A 21,923-nucleotide genomic window follows, 5' to 3' on the forward strand; every position below is an offset into this window, starting at 1 on the left:
CTTAGGCATTTTCATTTTCATCACGTAAGCAGGAATGGCACATGAGCAGGCCTGGCCCATTGTAGGCTTTTTTTAATGGAAAATAATAGTTGCCGCTTAAACCTCAGAGGAAACTGAGATTTCTTCACTTTGTCTGTACTGAGGGACATGAAGTTGTTTTCATCTCAAGCTTCGTAGCTAACTCTGCTGTCCTCTAGGCTCTGGTGGTCTTCCTTGGGCTCCCTCTCCTGCTCTGTGTCTCCCCCTGAAATCTTCTCCTCTCTCTTCCCTGGCCACCATCCATACGTCTGTTCCCATCTCTGGTTCCCATTTGCCTAGGCTGATGTTTGTTGATATAATATGGAGTAGGAAAGCAGAGCTGTGGAGCAGAATGAGGAACCCTGTGCAAGAAACAGGATGGGGAACAAGTTTGTCTCTTTCCTCAACCTGCCTGTGCACCTGGGCTGGTGCTGTGGTCTGGTCCCAGGGTTCAGCTCCAGGCTTGCATCCTCTGTGCCCCTGTGAGGACGTGGGATGTAGGGAGACCCAGGAAATGTTAACGCTTGCCTGGAGGCTGGAAAGATCCAAGCTGGCAGCATGAGGAATAGCTAGGGTGCAGGGAGCAAGGCTTTGGCTGCTGAGTCCCAAACCATGCTGTTTCCATCTATCTGTGTTGCCCCTCTTTCTTCCTGAGTCCACTGCCTTAGCAGTGCAGGTAATGTAGGTACAATAGGACCTAGATGGAGAAGCTCAAGCAAACTGGGGAACATTGTCTGTACAGTTCTGGTTTTGGCTGGGATAGAGTTAGTTTTCCTCACAGCAGCTAGTGTGGGGCTATGGTTTGAATATGTGCTGAAAACAATGTTGATAACACACAGGGATGTTTTCATTGCTGCTCAGAAGTGCATACACAGAGCCAAGGCCTGTTCTGCCTCTCACCCCACCCCACCAGCGAGCAGGCTGGGGGTGCACCAGGAGTTGGGAGGGGGCACAAACAGGACAGCTGACCCCAACTGACCACAGGGATATCCCACACCATACGGCGTCATGCTCAGCATATACAGCTGGGGAAGAAGAAGGAAGTGGGGGACGTTCAGAGTGATGGCGTTTGTAACCGTTACGCGTGATGGAGCCCTGCTTTCCTGGAGGTGGCTGAACACCTGCCCTCCCATGGGGAGTAGGGAATTATTTCCCTGTTTTGCTTTGCTTGTGTACGTGGTTTTTGCTTTCCCTATTAACCTGTCCTTATCTCAACCCATGAGTTTTCTCACCTTTAGTCTTCTGATTCTCTCCCCCATCCCACTGCAGGGGGAGTGAGTGAGTGGCTGGGTGGTGCTTAGTTGCTGGCCAGATTTAAACCACAACAACAGCCTATTTCTTTGTTTTTGGGAGCACTCCTACAATTTACAGCCCTGGCCACTCCCTTAGGGGGAACACAGCAGGAAACAACAATGTAAGATTATGCCTTTTTCTTGGAGGTGCAAGCTCCACTTCTCACATGCTTTTAGCTGTAGCACTCCCTTCTGCACTCTCCTCACTGCCTGTGAGCCTTATGAGCTAAAACGGGGCTCAGCCTATTGTGGGGGTGTGGGGGAAAGTATTGCAAAACAGGTGCTGGAGAAGCGAGGCTTGGCAAGCTGTTGCTTGATCAAGCACTATGAAAAAGTTTGTGGTTTGCCAAAAGCAGTCCTCTGTCTGATAGACCTTTGGGGCCCAAGAGTTGGCAGATGAGTAAACCTCACAGTATTCTAATATTTTATGTCTTTATAAGGAAGCACAGTTTTGGGGGGGAATAACTGGATAAAGTGAAACTAGGATGGTTGGTGTGTTTTACTCTCTAAAAGTCCATTCATCCCACCTAAGATTGTTAAGAGGTTTGTGCGCTATTCAGGTTGCTCAGGAGGGAATAGCCAGTTACATGTCCCTCCCTTGCAAGAAGAGATTGCAATGGAGAGCAATAACATGCTTTGCTGGCATTAACAGACCTTCAGCTCCACAGACTTCACTGTTTCCCTTCCATTTGGGTTTGTGGGTGTAACTGAGAGCACCACAGCTTTGTTTCTGTTCTTTAGGCTTCCTGTGTGACTCTACCTGTACAGCGTATTTGGTGCAAAAATAACACAGGAAAGACAAGAAGAAGAAAAGTATGTAATATAAGTTGGAGGCCCTCGGACCATGTCTTGTCTTAGGGAGGCTGCACAGGTGCTGTACATCTCCAACAGAACAGGGCCTGAGCCTATTTGTTTCCTTTAGTGCACTGTTGTGATTGTGTGATTTCACTGCATGGCTTAACCGAGTACTGGTTCCTTCCAGTCACGCACTGAGTATGCCAGGCACATCATGAAACTGCTCTGCTCCCACTGGTGGCCTGTCCCTCCAGCAGGACGCTACCGCGTAAAATCTGAAGGCCATCCACTGAGGCCTAACACAACCAGTATTGGGTGTGATGTCTCAAATGTGACATTATGTTTTTGAGAGATGAACCAGATGATTGAGATGAATATGTAGCAACTTCAGTGAAATAGCACACAGTCTTTCTGTCCACTGGCCAGTTTTACACCAGTGGATGGTGGAAATAACAACTTTTTTTTAAAAAAAGGCTGTGAAAACTGAGCGATGCTGTACTTCATCTCAATGGATTATTTGTACCTTAAAAGGAAGATGGTTTCGATCAGCGCCTTTTGTTTCCCTGCTTCAAAAGGCACAGTCTTTCAATTTGTTGGCATAAAAAAAATGAACCTACTGCAGGCTCCTGTGCTTCGCTTTTCTGTGCTAGCAAGTTTGATGGTAAGGTGGTGAGGTACTTCCTGTTTATCTACAAAAATCTCATCTTCCAAATCAAACTTGGGTCTGTGGGGACTTCATTAAGACAAGGTTCAGCCTTGCTGTACGGGTGAAACAAACCATCTTAATATTTCACTAGCCTTTGCATTTCTGGATGGTACAATGCTTCTTCCACATGTGCTTGGTCTCATTCTAGGTCCCAGTTACTGGTCTGCCATTCTGGCGCTGCTTTGAACGGGGCTGCTCTTCTTTCAGCTCTGTAGGGTGACGGAGGGAAAGCTGTGTGTGCCCTGATTACAGCACTGCAGAGCTGTTGGAAGCTCAAAGAGGCAAAGTGCCTGGCCCCAGCACCCCTCCTTGCCTTCCTGAGGATCTTTGGACTCTTTCCTATATGTACTATGGTACGCACAGAATATTGCAAAGCGTCTTCAAGAACCATATTGTTTCACGTGTGCTTGTTCTCTGGAAGGATGGCCTTTTTACTCTTTCCCTTCTGCCTGCAAAGCCTGTATCCAAGTCATGGAAAGAAGTTAGAGAATTTGCATGCCTTTTTTTTCAAATCCATTCGGGCTCTCCATTGAATGGTTGCCCTTGTTTTTCAGTTTAAGGCCACTGAGGTAGGATCTATTTCAGAGCAACACTTTTTTCTTATTCTGAAAGCTACCTGTAGTCTATGAAAATAATAGCACCTTTATCAGCTGAGCAGTAAGTGCAATTAAAAGTCTATTTCTGGGCCTATTCATCTCTAACTTACTCCAAGTTTCACAGTCTTTCACCTAAAATAATCAGCCTCTAGCCATTCAGGAACTGGTCCACTAAACAAAACGAGCAAACTGAATTTTTCTGGATGACAATTTTCTACTGCTTTTTAAAATTTTTTTTAATGAGGATCATTTACTGGATTGATAATTTGTTTACTTTTTGAAAACCCCCAAAATATCAACGTGTGTAATGGCCTGAACTAACAACTTAGTGCAGAAACAATTACCATGGATTTTCCTCCACACAGATGCTGTGACTGAGTTCAAAGGAGAGGGGGTGGCAGAGCACAAGTGTACCGTAATGACAATAAATCTTCTGTCTTACCAAAATAGCCGAGTGAATGTGTATGTGCTTAACAGCTTTGGTGTCAGGTGGAACGATACCAAGATGAAATATGAAGACAGAAGAGCCTTATTTTCTTCCATTAACTTGAGTGCAAATCATCCGTTGTGTTACATGCAGCCTGAGAGCTAGTACATCCTTCCTTTTCAACTGTGCTGAAAATTTTTAAACAAGTTAAAGACCCTCTTGCTGCTGTAAACCTCTTATGCAAATATTGTTAAGAGTAACTTTTAAGAGCATTATTTTGCAAGAGCAGATGCGTGGCATCCAAACTGAAGCTGAATAAGTGGTGCAGAAGAAGGGTGTGAGCGTTCTTTTCAAACTTCAAACGACACTTTGGTCTTTACCTCCTTTTTATCTTCTTTGCTGCAAACCTGAGCATGAAGCATAATCACATTTTTTGTGCCAGTGTTGGGAGGAAAACCTAGCATGACACAGCTATAAACAGTTATTTGTGAACAAAGATTTTTGATTTTGACTGGAATCAGTCACTGCTCATCATTTGTTATTTGAATTGATTCATCATGGACAAAAGCAATACACAATAACTTAGCTAACCAACCATCCCATCAAGAGGAAAACAGAGTGAGCTATATTTCAATATTTTCTCACGCATTATTTGTGAGAATTCTTTGTAAAAGGAAAACAACCCTCTCCTCCTTCCCTGTCTTCCACAAAACAAGCACACGCGCACAAGTATTCACTTTATTTTGGTTAATAATAACTTTAGACAGTCATGGTGCTCAAAGAACTTTGCAAGGAGATAAACTGGAATGAAAAACTGAATCCTTGGAAGGATGTTCTTGGAAACTCAGAGAAAAACTCTCCCACAAACATTCTTAGCTTTTACTTGGCAGAAATTAACCTGACTCAGTATCATCTTCCTCACAGGTTCATTTTACATGTTTCTATCCTAGGAAAACCTTCCCCTTCTCCTCTTTGTCTATATTCAAACCATAACCAAATCAAAGTCAGGCTAGAAGCAGAATCCTGAAAAAAGGTAAAATAAGAAAGCTGACTGTTTTTATTCCCCCATTTAAAAGACAAAACGCACAGTGCAAATACCCACCCATTGACATGGGCTGTGTTTTGAATTCTGGTGAATTCAGGGGAGCATCCATAGGCTTTTCTTAACTAAAGGGAAGTCTTCCCAAAAGAGAAAGGAACAACATCCTTGAGGGAAGCTAGAACTGGGGCTGCATGCAGAATGGCTGTCTGAAGAAGTCCTTGCACATTTATTTATTTACATTAATGGAGGCATATTCTGTAAACTCATTCTCTACAGTTAGTGCCTGTCTCTGGCATCTTTCTGCAGAAGCAGAATGATTTAGTGTAGCATATGTGAGGACATCTGGGCTTTCAGGTAAAACTGGGATGGAAGGAATAACGGGATCATTGTGAGATGCATTAAGTGCTGTCCTCTGAGTGTTCCAGGGAGGGACATCGTTGTCATAAATTGCATTGCCGTGCAAGGCCTGCAGTGGGATGGCCATGGAGCAATAGTAAAGTGAGGGACTTTCTTCTGAAGCTTGAGTTGTCCCAGCAGTGTGGGATGGAGCAGCTGCTGGACTTCTGACCTGCAGAAAACAGAACAGGGTACAGCTCTGTGCATAGCTGTTTGTGGCCTGTGCTCCTGCTAAGTAAGAGGAGTGTTCAAGTTTCTTTATCCCCTTAAAACTGCTTTTGAGCACAGGTGAATTGTATTCACCTGGTCACTGGATTTTATATTGATCTTTGAAATAAAGTTAGAAATCATTCTTGTATCTCCTGCCTCTCTCCATTTCCCTTCCCGAACTCTCATGTCTTTTCTTGCAAGATGCCATCTTAAGGGAAAACTGATTTATCATTTTGTGAGAGTTGTTCTATGTCACTCATTCAAGGCTTTCCCTTCTCAGTTTATGAAATCTTTCTTATTTTCACTTCCAAACCCCAGACTACCTTTTCCTCATTGTCCCTGTTCTCCCATTTCCTCATCTCTTGCTTCTTATTCTCTTTGACTTACTATTTCCTAAATAAATCTTTCTCCTTCTCCAAAATCTGCAAATTCCTCTATAAATTCATCTCTCTCTAATGAAGTCCTCTTTTGACATCCCTTTTTCTAGCCACTTAGAATATGCTGCTTTAAATTTTCTTTCTTCCAGTGTGCCCTTTGGGAGCTCTGCAACCTGTTTGGTGCCCTTTGATCCCCACCTACACCTAGACTTCCCCTGTGACTGATAGCTGTCAGCTCCAGATGCATCTTTTGCATTCTGCCTTCTGCCCATACAATTTCTCTGGCTCTGATTGCAAGACCTGTGTGAATTCATGCTGGCCACATATGCAAGTCTGTCTTTTCAAACGTTTTCCTCTGTCTATGTGTCCTTTTTTTGCCTTATGCAGACAGTCTGAACCAGATCAACAGAGGTGCTTTAGGTGCCTAAACCCTTACCAGAATGGTACTTAGAAATGAATACATTTCAGCAGGAATTTAGATGCCTAAAGTACCTTCGTGGCTAAGACCCTTACTTCCTTCCCTCAGCTCAGCCATGGTGATATCTCACACCAGGCAAGCCAAGCTATCCAGGCACCAAGAGGCTCAGTAAATTAGTTCCCAATCTGACGCCACATTTTGTACTACACAAAGATTTGTTCTTGGTATATGGTGATGCAGGACATGGTCAGGTTTTGATGATGGCAAAATTTAAACATACCAGGCTCTTTTGTCTCTGTGGAGTTAATGGAGTTCTCTTTTGCTTTACTGGGAAAAAGAGAAAAAAAAAGGTGTTTCAACAGATCAGCATTGAGAAGGTACCTTTTTGCTTATGGAGGGAGTATTAATTACCATAGAAGTCCTTGCCTTGTTCAGTGGACGTCAAAGAATAAAAATCTATTTCCAGACTGGATTTGGGAATAGCTATTCTGACAAAGCTAACCAACACAGCATGATATATTTATAGAATGAGTTTCTGTATTCCACAGAGCTCCTCTGAACAGGAGCAGAAAAATGCCTAGTATACTTGTGGCCATTTTTCTCTGTGTTCAGTGAACTGGGTGGGGAGAAAAAGGCATGGAAAATCCTAAAGCCATTCTATGAGCAAACGTGTTAAATTTTATCGGAAGATTAAATAATTTCATTTTCCTGAAACAAACAAACAAAAAATTTTGGATTATAATAGCCAAATGCAAGAACACTTAAATTAAGATATGGGGAACTCAAAGTTCCATTCTTGAGTTAGGACACGACAGCTGCGTCAGAGTTCCTGTAAAGCAGGAGAGATTAATACTGTTATTATTTGATAATTTAGAGAGAAACTAGGAATATAAAATGTAACTGGATAAAACTTGACTGCATTTTCATGGCTAAAGCTCCTATTTATTTCTAACTTGATTATTTGCAAAACTGGAGCAAAATCTCCAGCTATTATAAAGTCTGAGGTTTTTATTTGTTTTTACTTTACTTCCATCCCTCTGTCTCTGGAAGGGACCAATACATGGGGCAAATTAAATTCTTAAACATTTAGTATCCTGACTGGTACACTTGACAAAGACATCTCAGCAATCAGTTGGGGTAATTTTTAGGGGATTTTCATAAAGCTTTGAATGCAACTTCTGTGAAGCTGTGAAAAGGAGTGGAATCAAATGTATGCTAGGGAAAGGTTAGATGGTAAAACTACTTACCATGGTACCTCCTCAGACACCAAAAGATGCATATGACGATGAATGGACAGCATAGACCCATGGATGCTGAAGCATAAATAATCTGTAATATCTTGTAGTTTCCAGATTCTTGGGACTCTTCTGAGATACTAGTGGTATCTAAAATTGCATTAAGACATATTAGCGCAGAGAAATATTTGACTGGCTTTTTTTCTTCTTTCATTAGGTCTTTCTGATGCGACTGCTTCTTGATGTACTTAAACATCCTTAACTTGGTACAGCATGTCATCAGACAACCACCTCCACAGGCATTCTACAAAGTATAAAGATACTGGAAGGAAAAGTGCATGGGAAAGTATAACCGATGAATGATGCACGGCAGAAGGCTGGCAGAAGCAGACAGAGGGTCAGAATTAGAGCCGTGCTCTGAACTTCTAATATATTTTTGCAATTGTAATTGTGAGCAATAACCACCCGTGAGTAAAAAGCTATGTTAAACTGATGGCATAGCATGACTTCTAATACTTTGTAAGTAGAAGTCATATATCACTGGGATATTAAGAAGCATGTCAGAAGGGTAGAGTATACCCCCAGGAGGTAATTTGATTGGCTTTGTCCCTTTTACATTGAATGCTGGACAGTCATAGCCTTGAAAACTGTGACTCGAGAGAGAGTATGTCTTGTTCACGTAGGAAGAAAGCAATTGTACATTAGCAATGAGTTTAAATTTGTCTTGACTGTACAAAACACTCCAACCAGAAATTTCTAGCACTACAGATTAGTTTCTTTCTCTTAAAGAGGAAATACGAATCAGAACTTACTTTCTGGTGTAATTGTGCTAAAGTTTTCAGACTTTTCTGAAAGAGAAAAACAAGAAAGGGAAATGAAACAGCAACCTGACATTTTGCACTGCAGCTATATTCTCTGCACTGCATACTGAAGTCTTCACAAGGCTCCCCTTCATCTGCTGATGGAAGAGGGAACAAAATGCAACAAGCCAAAGGGTAGGGTGTTTTGGGCTGAGGGGAAATGGTGTGTTGGTCTCCCACTGCCAACAGAGTAGTTCCATTTTCCAGACCTCTTTGGAATTCAAATAAATAGATCAGCAGCACACATATTTCAAAGGAAACTTGCATCATGAGCTGCGCACATACTGTGTCTGCTACCTCATTACAGCCATAAATTTTGATGTTGCTCCCTCTGTTGCAGCATTTCGTGTGGCAACAAACACGGTTTTAAAGTTCATTAACTTACCACAAGAGGAACTGGCAACAGAACAGTTGTACACCTCAGCTGCCTCGGGTCAGTAGGACACTATGGCCACACGGAAAATTTTCTAGCTGCAGAGCAACATTGAGGAGGGCGGGTGTGGCTCGTCATAATCTAGACTTGGCATCCCAACTGCCTGAGTTAATGTGAAGGCCTCACTTGCCCTTAAATCCTCAAAATTATTTAAAGCTATTGTAATCTTTCCTGCTCTTGAACTTCTTGGCATACACAACTATACTTTCTCTCTGTTGCAAGAGAGATCATTCTCAACAAAATGCTTGAATTGCTTTGTCCTCTTTACTGTTGTGTGGCCTCAATGACTACTACTACACAACCATTTGCATCCTGTCTATCCATGTGATGTATAATCAGGCTGTCCTCCCACGATCTTTTTGTGTTCCAGTTGGTTTTTTTATTATCAAATAGTCCGCTTATGGCTGTTTGGTGTTGGCAGCTTTGCTTTTCTCTTCCAGATCCTCCTGTTATTTCTTTATTTTGTTATTTCCTTTCTTCAGGACCAAGGCACAGGGTAGAAGCGTGAAGAAGGTGGTAAGTACTGCCACAACTGTGTTACCAGACAAACGTGTTGGGAGAAGCCATTGTCCTGCATGCATGAGCTTTCCTGCACATGGCATCCTTTTGTTTTAATATAGGGGCCTCACCTTCAACAATAACCTTTATTCCATGGCTCTCACTGGAAAGGGTGTTCCCTATCGCTCGACAACGATAAATTCCGCTGTCATTCTGATTAACTGAGAAAAACTCCAGAGTAAACTCGTTGGTCTTCCATTCTGCTTTGCCCTCCTTCAGCAGCACACATGTATCCACTTCCATCTTGCACCACTGCATGACTGGCTTTTCTCTGCAGTAACGAACAGGACAGCCTATAGTCAGCTTGTTCCCGAGATTAATTTTGTACTGTGAGTTTCTTTTAACTCGAATTTCAACTGCACAATAGGTAGTTTCAAATCCTAGAAGAAAAACATAACAAAAGTCATGGTGGTGGGAGTCTGCTGTATACTCCCCATAACACTAATTACAGTTTCTTTTCTTTCTCATTACTCAAGACTTCCCTTGTCTACTTCCAGGAGATCTGATCTCTATATGGGACAGTGATGGCAGATAACATCAAAACTATTGTTTTTTTCATTTTTAGGAAGATAGTTAAAGTGCACTTTCTCCCCAGGGCTCAGTGTTGGGGCCAGTCCTGTTCCATATCTTTGTTGATGATCTGGATGAGGGGATTGAGTGCACCCTCAGTAAGTTTGCAAATGACACCAAGCTGGGTGGAAGTGCCAATCTGCTGGAGGGCAGGAAGGCCCCACAGAGGGACCTGGACAGGCTGGATCATTGGGCCAGAGCCAACGGTATGAGATTCAACAAGGCTAAGCGCCGGGTCCTGCACTTGGGTCACAACAACCCCATGCAACGCTACAGGCTTGGGGAGGAGTGGCTGGAGAGCTGCCTGGAGGAAAAGGGCCTGGGGGTGCTGGCTGACAGCCGGCTGAACATGAGCCAGCGGTGTGCTCAGGTGGCCAAGAAGGCCAACGGCATCCTGGCTTGTATCAGGAATAGCGTGGCCAGCAGAAGCAGGGAGGTGATCGTGCCCCTGTACTCGGCACTGGTGAGGCCGCACCTCGACTACTGTGTTCAGTTTTGGGCCCCTCACTGTGAGAAGGACATTGAGGTGCTGAAGCGTGTCCAGAGAAGGGCAAAGAAGCTGGTGAAGGGTCTGGAGAACAAGTCTTATGAGGAGCAGCTGAGGGAACTGGGGTTGTTTAGTCTGGAGAAGAGGAGGCTGAGGGGAGACCTTATCGCTCTCTACAACTACCTGAAAGGAGGTGGTAGCGAGGTGGGCGTCAGTCTCTTCTCCCAGGTAACAAGCGATAGGGCGAGAGGAAATGGCCTCAAGCTGCGCCAGGGGGAGTTTAGGTTGGATATTAAGAAAAAGTTCTTCACCGAAAGGGTTGTCAGGCATTGGAACAGGCTGCCCAGAGAGGTGGTGGAGTCTCCATCCCTGGAGGTATTTAAAAGAAGGGTAGACGTGGTGCTTGAAGATATGGTTTAGTGGTAGACTTGGCAGTGATAGGTTAGCGGTTGGACTCGATGATCTTAAGGGTCTTTTCCAACCTTAACGATTCTATGAAGTTTTACCTTTTTTCTATATCTGAGTCAGGATAGTAATTTAATAGTTTAGAAAGAAAATAGGTAAAACATAAATAGCAGGTTTTCCTGCATTGTCCTCACAGACCTTTTCTGTTACTTTTAAATTTCCTTCAGATTATTGTTTACTTCACAATTCTTGTTAACTTGCAGAAATAAAGGCTTTCCTTTGCTGGACACAATTTAAAATTGTAATAATGAAAATAATTATATTCAATGCAAGTATACCTTATCTTTGTTTTTTAATTTTTGTTATGTTTTGTTAAACCCAGTGTTCAAGCAATGGTATGTCACCTTAACTCTGAGTCTTGGTATTGAATGTCCTGACCTTTTATTTAAGGTTCATGTTTCTTGTGGTGCTTTACTTCTCTGGCTAAGGTAAAGTAACGAAAACGATATAATACCCACATGGTCCTGACTTCCCTACCCTATCTTACATGACAGTGCCTTTGCACTGAAGAAAGTGATTGCTCACAGTTATGAAGCAGGGTCACTTGTTTTTCACTTAGACTCTTCCATGTTTGACTAAGAGAAAGCATGATTTGGTTTCAGGCCAGTAGGTCATACCTACTTTGGTCATACTGCGGTAGCAGCACATGGGTATCAGTAGTCTGAAAATGGAAACTGAAAGCTCAAATTAGAAAGTAAAGGTTTCGATTATTTGAGCAATGATAAGCATGGAAGATAACGCTTCAGGAGGTATCTATAAAGCTCAGAATGTGCCCTGATAGCAGCCTTCTTTCTGATATGTAACCAGTATTTCCAGAAGGATGTGCAGGTCTCTGCAGAACAGATATTTTCTGATATCCTTCACCTAATTATTTTTTCGTATAGTTTTATCTTTTCCAAAATTCACGTTTGGGGGAAAAAAAAACCACCCAAAAAACCACCCAACAACAAACCCAAAGCAAACCCCAAAACTTTTCTAGAAGGTTCAAAAAGTCCAATTTCGCCAAGTTTTAAAACAGATTTCTGTGAGACTGATTCAGCATCATTATTAACCAGGGAGAGGGACAGGAGTTGTTTGTGCCTCTTTCATTCTCATCTTTTTCCAGTGCAGGGATATAATGTTTTCCTTGATTTTGAATCACCTGGTGTTTTTACAACAAAATGTACTTCACTGCCCACTGTCAGTTTTGGAAGAATCACCTGCTCAGCATTGAGCAAATTTTGTACATCCAACAGCATTCACTTGAGACAGGGTTACTAATCCTCACGAATTCAGATGAACATTACTTGTGTAGGTAGTCAGAAAGGAAAATGTCTTATCAATGTTAGATATTGCTCTACAGAAATGATTGTCTCGCACGTCAGTGTAACCTAGAATAACACTTAGTGGCAGAACCTCCCAGAGAGAGGGAACAGGGGTGATACTGGCTGCACAGAAAGTTTTGAATTACTGTCCAGCCACATACAGAGTGGAAACATAGAAATTTCTGGAGCAGAAGCTTTACTGAGGTCTGGATATATTTCTAGAGTAGTTTTTGTGCAGCCCTTGTTTTGTAGGTGAACAGTGTAAGCAGTTCAAGTGTGATATACTTGCACTGATATCACGAGAAAATTCCCTCCATACAACTTCCTGCACTGCTACCAAATAAATCATAAGGAGCTATGCCACTGCTGACAAAGGATTTACCTGGTTACAATTGGATTTAAAAAAAAAAAAGTTCCACTGGCATTGATATTACTTGTATTACTTCTGATCACATTGAGTATTTTTAAGACAGTTCAAATAAAATGTGCTAGTACATCTCCCAGTCAGGTGAGCTTGATCAGTGTTTCTCCTTTCTTTCCCATGTGTCTATGCTAACATGTGCCACAGTTTTGCTCCTTCATCTTCTGGTGGTGATCATTCACTTACTAGTATAACTCCAATGTAATCAGGTCTGGTTAAATTATGTTTCCAGAGCAAAATTTCCTGCCATAGAGCAGACCTGACCTGACCCTAACACCCTTGCTTTCTTCGAGAGGTTACCTATGGAATATGCCACTGGGCTTTGGGAACTGCACATGGGAAAAGTTGTACTGCATTTGCTACCCAGCCCAACGGTGTCACTGCCTGCCAACAATTTCTGAGCAGTAGAGCCCTCCTGCCCCACTGACTCTCAGAGGCACTTTCAACTAGAAGCTTGCATGACACGGGTCTATCCACACCTGTTGGCTCTTAGCCTTCATTTCTGGCTGCTGATGAAGGTGAAAGTGTTTGGCAACCTTCTGTCAATTAACCCTAGCGTACAAATCCTCGTCCTCTTTCCCTCAAAACAAGTGGAGGTTGAAACTACTGGGTTTCAGTTGGTCTTCCTTTTCCCTCAGTTTATAGGACTCCCCCCAACCTTCTTCCCGTATAGCTATAGACCTGATAGAAGAAACTTAGCTTATGGAAAATGGATTTAATTTTTCTAGTTACTGTTTGTGGATCCCTTGGGAGAAGCCTGTGGGTGCTAGACAAATAGCACTATTTTATCCAGTAATTCCCCACCCCCACCCCCCAACCCCAATCAGTCAAATAAAGCAATCTTTTGAATTTCCTAACCAGGAGGTATACAAACTGATGTTTACCTTTCAGGGTATATGAGAATTTGCATACTGCCTTCAAAGCCTGCAAAGGGGCCTTCCTTTCAGATGCTTAAAGCAATTCGACTTTAGGCTGCCTTTAATTTTCTTCTTTTTTAATTGTTATGAAACAATGCTTGGAGCATGAAAAATAATCTCAATTGCTTTTGTATATTTCTGTGACTTGTTAATGACTGATGGCTGGATAACTTGGGCTTTAGGCTTTCAAATTTTTGCTAGGAAGAAATCTAGTCCTTGGTAAATGTTATTAGTTCTCAGTTTGGGGACCTTCTAGAACAATATCATCAGAAGAGATGAGTGAATAAGAGTTAAACATTTTTGTCATGCTTTGAGAAATTCTTTGAATTATTTTTGAACTTCAATAACTAAAAATCTGGGCTAAAGAAAGCCTTTTCCTATAATCCAGACTTATTTTATCTAGTAATTAAGTGTGGGAGTTCACAATGAACATGCCCTGCAATCTCTAATTAACCTTTTCTCTCTCCCAAATCATACCTCACTTGGCAAGAAACTTCAAGTGGATAAAAAGCAGTGGAGAAAATCCTTTTAGAAACAAAAAGATTTGGGCCCTTTTTTATACGGAATAAAATATTTTAAGGCAAATGCTCAAAATCTCTTTCAAAGGTTTCCTGTAAAAGCCATTTGGCAGGAATAGGTGTCAGTGAAGATTTAGGATTAAATAACAATGTAAACCACAATATCCTAGAGAATGAGGGATATCTTTTTTTCTTTTTATGGGGCGGGCGGGATAAACACACCTGATAATGAGTGAGAACCTTTTCTGTTCATCAGTTGTCATTAGAAAGACAAGTGCAAAATAAGCCTTAGTTAATGAATGAGCACACTCATGGCTTGCTGTATTTTTGCTGTGACAGTTTATCTTAAGTTTTTTCTGTCTGCTGCCTCCTGTGGCTTATGAGAAGTCAATAGTAGAGACACCATCTTCAAATTATTACTGTTATGAGCTGAGACCTGAAACCAGTTACAAGGTCTTATACCGAGTCTTAAGTTTTCAATGTTATATATATGGGTGTTCATGGTGAATACCTGAATGTGCAGTTTGCAGGAGGGTAGAAGAATCTGTAATGTACAAAAGCTCTATATATTGGGTTCAGATTTACACCTCTCAGTAAAATTCAGATTGACTAAAAGCACATTTTATTTTAGATCACTTGAGTGCATTCCTGAATGGACTGCGGCAAGCCAGGCTCTATTGCACCAAGAATTGGTTTGCACAGGTAAGAAAAAACCTATCTGTACAGTGTACTGCCAGGATAAGGATTTCAAACGAAAGCAGGTATTCCATAACTTGTGCAAGAGGGAAATACCCAGGACAATATGTTTTTTTATAAAAACAATTTTAATTTTTTCTCCTTATGTTCTAGAAAACATAGTCATGACATGCCTCATTAAGCAAACAGAAGAGGTTTAATGGAGATGGCTTTCCATTTACCTAACTCAACCCATTAGTACAAAAATGAAAGCTAAAAATTGAACCATCCAATCTTTCAATCATAAATGGTGTAATTCACATCTGGTCATCTAAGAACTCAGAACAACTCCAGTAAACTAAGGCTTATTAATAGAGATTTCTGAGGCATTTGTTTTCAAAAGGATTTATCTTTAATTTTTTTTCCCCTCTCTTCCCTTTAAAACAAAAAAAAAAAAAAAAGAAAAGGAAAAAGGGATGGGATAGAATACAAGTCATATGTGTCATCCCCTGAGGCAGATATGGCTGAGGTATAAAATGTCAAATTTTTATGAAAAATACATGTCTACAGTCAGTTTTGAATCCTACTTTTGCGTCTGCCTGTGAACACAGCAAAGCATTAGTAATGGTTTTAACTTGGCACCAATGTTCTGGGAAGTTTCTGATTAGGGCCGTAGCACAAAAACTACACCAGAAGGTGCATTGGGTTTTTTGGGGGGTTTCACATTTAACACTGAGATATTCATGACTTTGTTAATTTTAACAACAAAAAAGGAAACAGGCTGTGAGAAGAACTCATGGAAAAATATGCTTCCTCTGTGAATTTAGGTAAGGTGTATTTAGAAAGAGAAGCACTTCAGAAGACATATTAAGTAATATCTGGATAAGCCTTTTTCAGAATTCCCCCAGCTTCAGAGAAGGCTTTCCAAGGAATGATGTAAAATTGTATTTTAGTCATTTTACATATTTATATCACAATTTGGATTTTTTTTGAAGAATGTAATTTTGTTAATAGAAATCAAAGTCCTTTCCACTTAGTTTTTCCCCATGTCATCTTAAAGATACAGTAATGCACTTTTTCTATTTACTTGGTGTACAATGAAGGATTTTTCTGGGTTTCTTGCTGGTTTTCTGGGTTGTTGGGGTTTTTTTTTTTTGCAATGGTAGTATTTGTAAAGCTGACCTGCTTCCTGAGGTAGCTGACAGAGAGTTGCATCACTTTCTAACTATTTCTGGATGAAAGCTGTGGAAGTGCAGAAAACATGCCTTTATATTTTGATGACTGAATCTTGAAGATGGAACACTTCTGTTTAGCTGAATGTTATTTGAGCTGAGAACTGTGCCCACCATTAGTGGGCACGTGTGCACATACTTAGTTACTGGCTGGAGCTTCTTGGAGCAAGGGGAGGTTTGCTGGGTTTTGGTTTCGTTGGGATGAAATGCTTCCTTTACTTTGTGTGTGCTGTCCAGACAGCAACAACCGCTCTTTGTGAAACGGAATGGGAACAACCTGTTCTTTGGCGTTACAAAGGAGACTAGGTCTAAGTGGACTAAAATTACTGGGGTGAGGGGGGAAAAGGTCCTTCTGCTTGTGACTTATCAGAAACAAGCTTACTTCTTCTTCCCTAATTTAGAAAACATTTGCTCGTTATTGACTTTGTATATGAAATCTGAGTGGTTGACTTTGTTTCTGTTAGGAGTGAGGGAAGCTTTGGATAGATTTGCAACATACAAAGCTTAAATAAGTTGGCTTAAATTTTCAGCTTGCTTCAAACCAAAATAAAAATGAAACAAGCTTGGAAAACTTACAGCTAAAATATAAATACATTAAAAAAAACACACACACACACACACAAAAAAAAAAACCCAAATGAACATTTTCGTCATGGTTCTGTAGAGACTGACTTGCCAAAACTTTTCTCTCTGTAATGCTCCTATAAATATGATTTTGATATTTATAGTAATATAGGTGTATAGAAGGAAACAGTGATGTTCTCAGAGGACCCCAAGTAGTTTTGATATAGATCAAAAAATAAAACCTAATAAAATAAATTCTGTGTAAAGAAGATACATGCTATAAGCAGTGTAACAGAAATTACTTTCTGTTTTAAAAACAGTATCTAGGAACCTGGCAGATAAGTATGGAGGGTTTGTCAGTGTATTTATGAACTATACAGGATGATGCAGAGAGGTGAATGTGCGAGGGGGGACTAATAACACAGGAAGACTTAATGAAGTGAAAAGAAACTCTTCCAAGAGAAGATACTTCCATTTAGGGTATGAAGGAGGTTATCAGCTCCAGAAGCATGTTAGTTTATCAATTTGATAATCAAATGTAAAACAGTTCAGTAGCCTCCCCAAGCTCGTATCACACCCTCATTAAGAAACAGCTGCGTCTAACTGACCTGGAAATTCATGTCTTTTCAAGTTAAATGTTTGGGTTTCCCTTCCCAGGCAGATGCTCTGAGTGCTTGTTTAACCTTTCCTATTAGTGTAAATAACGTATTTTATTTGTAAAAACAAGGAATGTCAAAAGATGCTATGGATTTGCAGTTAGTCATGCATATCAACTAAGCTTCACATAGCCGATTTGTTTGTGTAATTTTAGCAGTGCCTTATAACAAACGTTATTTTGATCAATTTATCAATTGATATTACCTGAAATTATCAACAGCAGCTGAGCACATCCATTACAGTAGCTATTTTCCGTATGACTGCCTTCCTTTCAATACTAAAATTTATGTCTCCTATATGATATTAGCAGGGAAGAACTTGAAACAAAATAATCTCTAGTAAAAATATTAGGAGTATACTGGACACAGTGTAGTTCTCACATCTGTCCAAATTAGGAGACTGTCTCCAGTTAAAAAACTGTGAAGATTCAATATTGAAAGCAGGATGCAAATCGGATCGAGTTAAGGGTAACTTCCATTATTTAGCTTATCTGGTGAGGACAGTTTGCTGGATCCAATTCAGAGCTAGTAGGATTCCTGGATTTCAGGTAGAGGCTTGAATGCTGCCAAAGTCCCTGAAGGTAAGCCTTTGGCCACAAAGCAAGATGTCTTTTGTCCCCAGGTGCTAGGGTTCTGGCTAGACTGTTACCTAATATTTCTCAGTTATTGTCAACATCATCACCTTTGATCGCATGAACAGTCTCTGATATGGTTTTAAAGTAAGATACAGATTATATCCAACGTGCACTAAGCATTGCTTTCTTTTCTGTTTTCCTCCAGCACTGTTTAATAACTATCGACAGGTTAAATTATAAGACCAGATCTTACCGTAACCTTCATAGTTGCTCTGAGCCAGCATTACTAGCAGAGTGTACAGCAAGATCCTTTTTACCAACATGACGGGAGGAGTCTTCATTCTCTGGGCATGGTGGAGAAAAGAGGTTCCCACGGGTTTAAAAAGTGCAGTTCAGATGGCCTCTTGCATCCTGTTAGGTTCACCTGGGGCACATGTCTGAGCTAATTCCCTTCTCCAGTTCTGCTGTCAAGACAGTGCAGAAAGGGGTGGGGAAGCAATATATCTGCAAAGATCTGACAGGTTACACAGTTGTCTCTTTTGTGTGGTTGAAATGTGAACTGCTTGATTGCTTCATATCATCTCAGAACTCCTCTGCAATTCAAAGCAAAACATCTTTCACCCTTCTCTGGCTCCCCTTACAGTGTAACAGACATAGCTGCAGAATTTTTTTTTTTTTTTTGAAAGATGCTCCTGCAACTGAAGTTTTGATTTTACAAGCAGTGATATAGCAGAGAGAAGGGATGCACAACAGTATTTTAAACTTGTTCAGTCCTTGTGTATTACTCTAATTCAACATTAACAAATTAAGAAGCTGAACAAATTCGCTATTCACAAACTGGCAGATGTCAGAAACAGGTGTGAATAGTCTTAATCTGCATTAGGTTCATTTACAATAATCTGTACTATAAGAGAAGATCGGTTCTACGATTTAGTCTTAGCATCCTCATAACATAAGACCAAGTAATTTGCGTTTGGATTTTGTGTGTTCTTTTTTGGCACGTCCTCGACACCCTTTTCCCTTAAATATTTTGAAAACACTGAAGCATTTAGCATACCCTTCCCCAGAAACTATCTGTCAGTGTAGAGTTTCTTCATAAAGTTAGAACTAAACAGAGGTTAAACAGGAACTTTGTATGTAGCAGTTATTACGTCTGCTCATAATGCAAATACAACAACCACAAATAGAAACCAGGGAAGAAATTAATGCAGTTATGAAAGCCTGTGTTAAAATGAGGAGGTTCAGACTTGACGTTAGAAAGCGTTTCTTTACCACGAGGGTGGTCAAACACTGGGACAGGCTTCCTGGCGGGATGGTTGATGCCCCAAGCCTGTCAGTGTTTAGGAGGCATTTGGACAATGCCCTTAACATGCTCTGACTTGGGGTCAGGCAGTTGAACTGATGGCTGTTGTAGGTGGCTTCCAACTGAACTATTCTATCCTAAATAGTTCAAGCTTTCTAGAGTAAATACATGCATGTTATGCTCTAACAATAACCTAAATCATCAGGATTTTTTCAAAGTAATCTTTTGAAGAAAATAATTTAGCAGCTTTCCAAAATTTCATGGTTGGAAGAGTCTGGCTAAGTACATGATGATCAGGAGAATCGTACTGCTGTTTGTGAGGAGCTGAAATAGCCATACTAAAATTACAATCCAGCCTAAATGGAAAATATTTATGAAAGGAAACTCTTTGAGTATAACTGCACACAGAGCATGCTTCCACTTGAGACAAAATACTAATACTGCAGTTTGCGTTTCTGTATGGTGAAGACATCTAGTGGCTGAAACCATAGCTAGCTTAGACAGTAAAATTGGTCATTAAGGGATGCGGTTCCTGGCAGTGTAATTTCTGCTTGTGTTAATGTTAACTTATCCAAAGTTTATGCTAGAATGTAATATTAGTAGTTGGTACTTAATCGCTGCATTCTTATCAGAAGAACTGTTTTGAGCTGAGTCCTTTGCTACTGACTGAAGCTTTTTAATAAGACACGGTTTTGTCTGTTCTTTGTGGTGTTTTGAGGTTGGCTTTCTAGGTGGGTAATTCCTTACTGGTAACTTTGTGGAAGTATTCTGAACTGTAAGACAGGTACTGTTGCACATCAGCCTTTTGGGAGAGGTGAGGCGGCGCGGCTCAGAGCGGCAGGAAGGAGCACCTGTTTCTTGTACTGCATATTGCACGTGGCTTGTGAGGATTCTTTACATTTTCAATACTAAATGTCTTGGACTCTCATCTATAGTTTTGGAGCCCTTTTCTTAAAAAGGCTTTGGGAAATGTGACTTCTCCTATCACTTCATTATTTCCTTTATCTCCTGTTTGCGCAAGAGTAGGCTTGTGGGGGGATTTTGAAAATGCTGGAAGATGGCAAAGGATCTGAATTTTTCATGTTTTCTTTGTTACCTCCTTGAGACATTCCTGGGAGAGTTTTTATTTTTGTGATATTAAGTTATAAATGAGATCTTTTAGATCTCCAAATGGTAGCTTATGTTCTTATTTTTTGAGAAAAGCAGTCCCTGAATTTCAGACACTACAATATTCTAGTTTTGCTTTAAAAGCATGTTTCAAAGGATAGTAAATACTAAGTAAATATAAAATAACTATTTACCAAAGAAAGGAATGAGGGTCCTAATCTAAAACTGCATAACTAGAAGGAGGAGCATATGCATTTAATTCAAGATGACATATAATTTGAAGATGGCAGAAAAAAATGTCACTAGGTGGCACTAATTTCCACTCTCGGCAGTAACTCAGTAACTTCTTTGCTATATCCAAATCAGACCTCAGCTGAATCCTAACAGATACCAAGTATTTAAAGAACTAAGAAAATTCAGTACAGTTCAAACACAATTAGCACAGTTCTCTGTGTGTTGGATACTATTTTCTGGAAGAGGCTCAAAAAATATGGAGTAAAATTCAGATAGTCTTAAACACCTGAGGATTGCTATTAATAGAATCTTTTTTCACTTGACTCGGTCCACTTTGTCACGTCTGCTGCTGCTTTACTGAACACATGTTGTGGGGGAAAATATCCCTATGTAATGTTCCTTCCATTCCACCTCAATTTTTCTTCTGACAAGACACGGTTGTGATTTGGGGTTGCATTTTCCCCTGTTCGCAGGTGGTTAGGCATTGGCCTCTGACCACATGGAGAGATAACATCTTTTAGGTAGCGGGCTCCAGTAAGACTGCTGAAAATTACCTTCATTACAGTACATGAAGCTTTAGTTTCTTCAAGGAACAAGACTAATTCAGTCTCCCATCCAGCTCCTTGCCTGTCACTAGTGATCATGCAGCTTACAGCAGTATGTGCTGCTGTGAGAGCTATGGCTGGCCCCTGCAGCCTGGCCTCATACCTTACCTCCCTGTCAAAGGAGGGACAAGTTACTTCATTTCTATGCAAGTTCTTTCCTTTTCTACAACGTGAGGTTCTCTGCATCTCCCTGCTTTTTCCTAAGCAATTCCAGTTTAATGAGACGAGCTAAGCTTTGTTAAATTAACACACACACCTTGCACCAGGTTCTAAAGTGCAGGCTGAGCGTGGGCCTGGATGCTCTCACAAGGGGTGTCAGTTCATTCTAATAGAGTCAGTTAAGAATCCCCTCGGTTCTGCTGTGAATAAAACACTAAGTGTAAGAATGGGTATTCTAGCTATTAGATTTGTCTTAGGGTAATGACAGGCTTCAGAAAAAAGGGGAAGGAGGAAGCAATTTAAAGCTAATTACAAAAGAATTAAGGTAAGGAGGTCTCATTTACTGCAGTGAAATCTAATACTGAATTTGGGAGCTACTCTGTACACGGAAGGACAGATTAAAAAATGCACTTGAGACAAACCAATATACAAACACCCCCTAAGAACCTCTAAAGCTCCTAATTGTTTTTCCTCCAGCTTGGAATAAAAGCGCTGAATGATACCCTCTCTCCACCACATTACTGGAAGCTACTTTACTGGTTGGGAGAAAATGGAAAGTTTCCTCCTTTTCCTCAGGGACACGATAGTTCTTACTGAACAGAAGGATCAGATAGGAGGAAAAAGCAAAAGTATCCACTGAAAGACAGTAGAAACTTCCTAATGAATGTGTACTCTTATCTTAGAGTGTTCATGGAGCACACCTAATACGCGAGTACTGGTCACTTCACTGCACTTCAGCCTTCTGATTTTACTTCTCCCTCCTGTGCA

At 40.8% G+C, this 21,923-nt stretch overlaps 2 protein-coding genes across 3 annotated transcripts in view; one reads left to right on the forward strand and one right to left on the reverse strand.

The window, feature by feature from the left end:
• Positions 1–21,923, forward strand: part of LOC104050522 (OX-2 membrane glycoprotein) — a 69,726-nt gene that overhangs the window by 41,184 nt on the left and 6,619 nt on the right. Inside the window, exons 6-7 of one of the 2 annotated variants that reach the window (XR_010375622.1) lie at positions 7,730–7,909; positions 14,677–14,747. The gene's annotated coding sequence lies outside the window, so the exon portion shown is untranslated. Of the gene's footprint in view, positions 1–7,729; positions 8,453–14,676; positions 14,748–21,923 lie in introns of those variants that run through there. The other variant, XM_064468524.1, reaches the window with a different exon arrangement.
• On the reverse strand, positions 4,559–18,258 carry BTLA (B and T lymphocyte associated). Its single transcript, XM_064468579.1, has 6 exons — positions 18,001–18,258; positions 9,435–9,743; positions 8,325–8,360; positions 7,525–7,662; positions 6,558–6,604; positions 4,559–5,444 (listed from the first exon to the last, which is right to left on the reverse strand). Exons 1-6 carry the CDS (start codon positions 18,086–18,088, stop codon positions 5,103–5,105), a joined length of 960 nt encoding a protein of 319 aa, XP_064324649.1. The 5' UTR covers positions 18,089–18,258; the 3' UTR covers positions 4,559–5,102.

Source organism: Phalacrocorax carbo, chromosome 1, assembly GCF_963921805.1.
Source record: "Phalacrocorax carbo chromosome 1, bPhaCar2.1, whole genome shotgun sequence".
In the NCBI taxonomy this organism is placed as follows: Eukaryota; Metazoa; Chordata; class Aves; order Suliformes; family Phalacrocoracidae; genus Phalacrocorax; species Phalacrocorax carbo.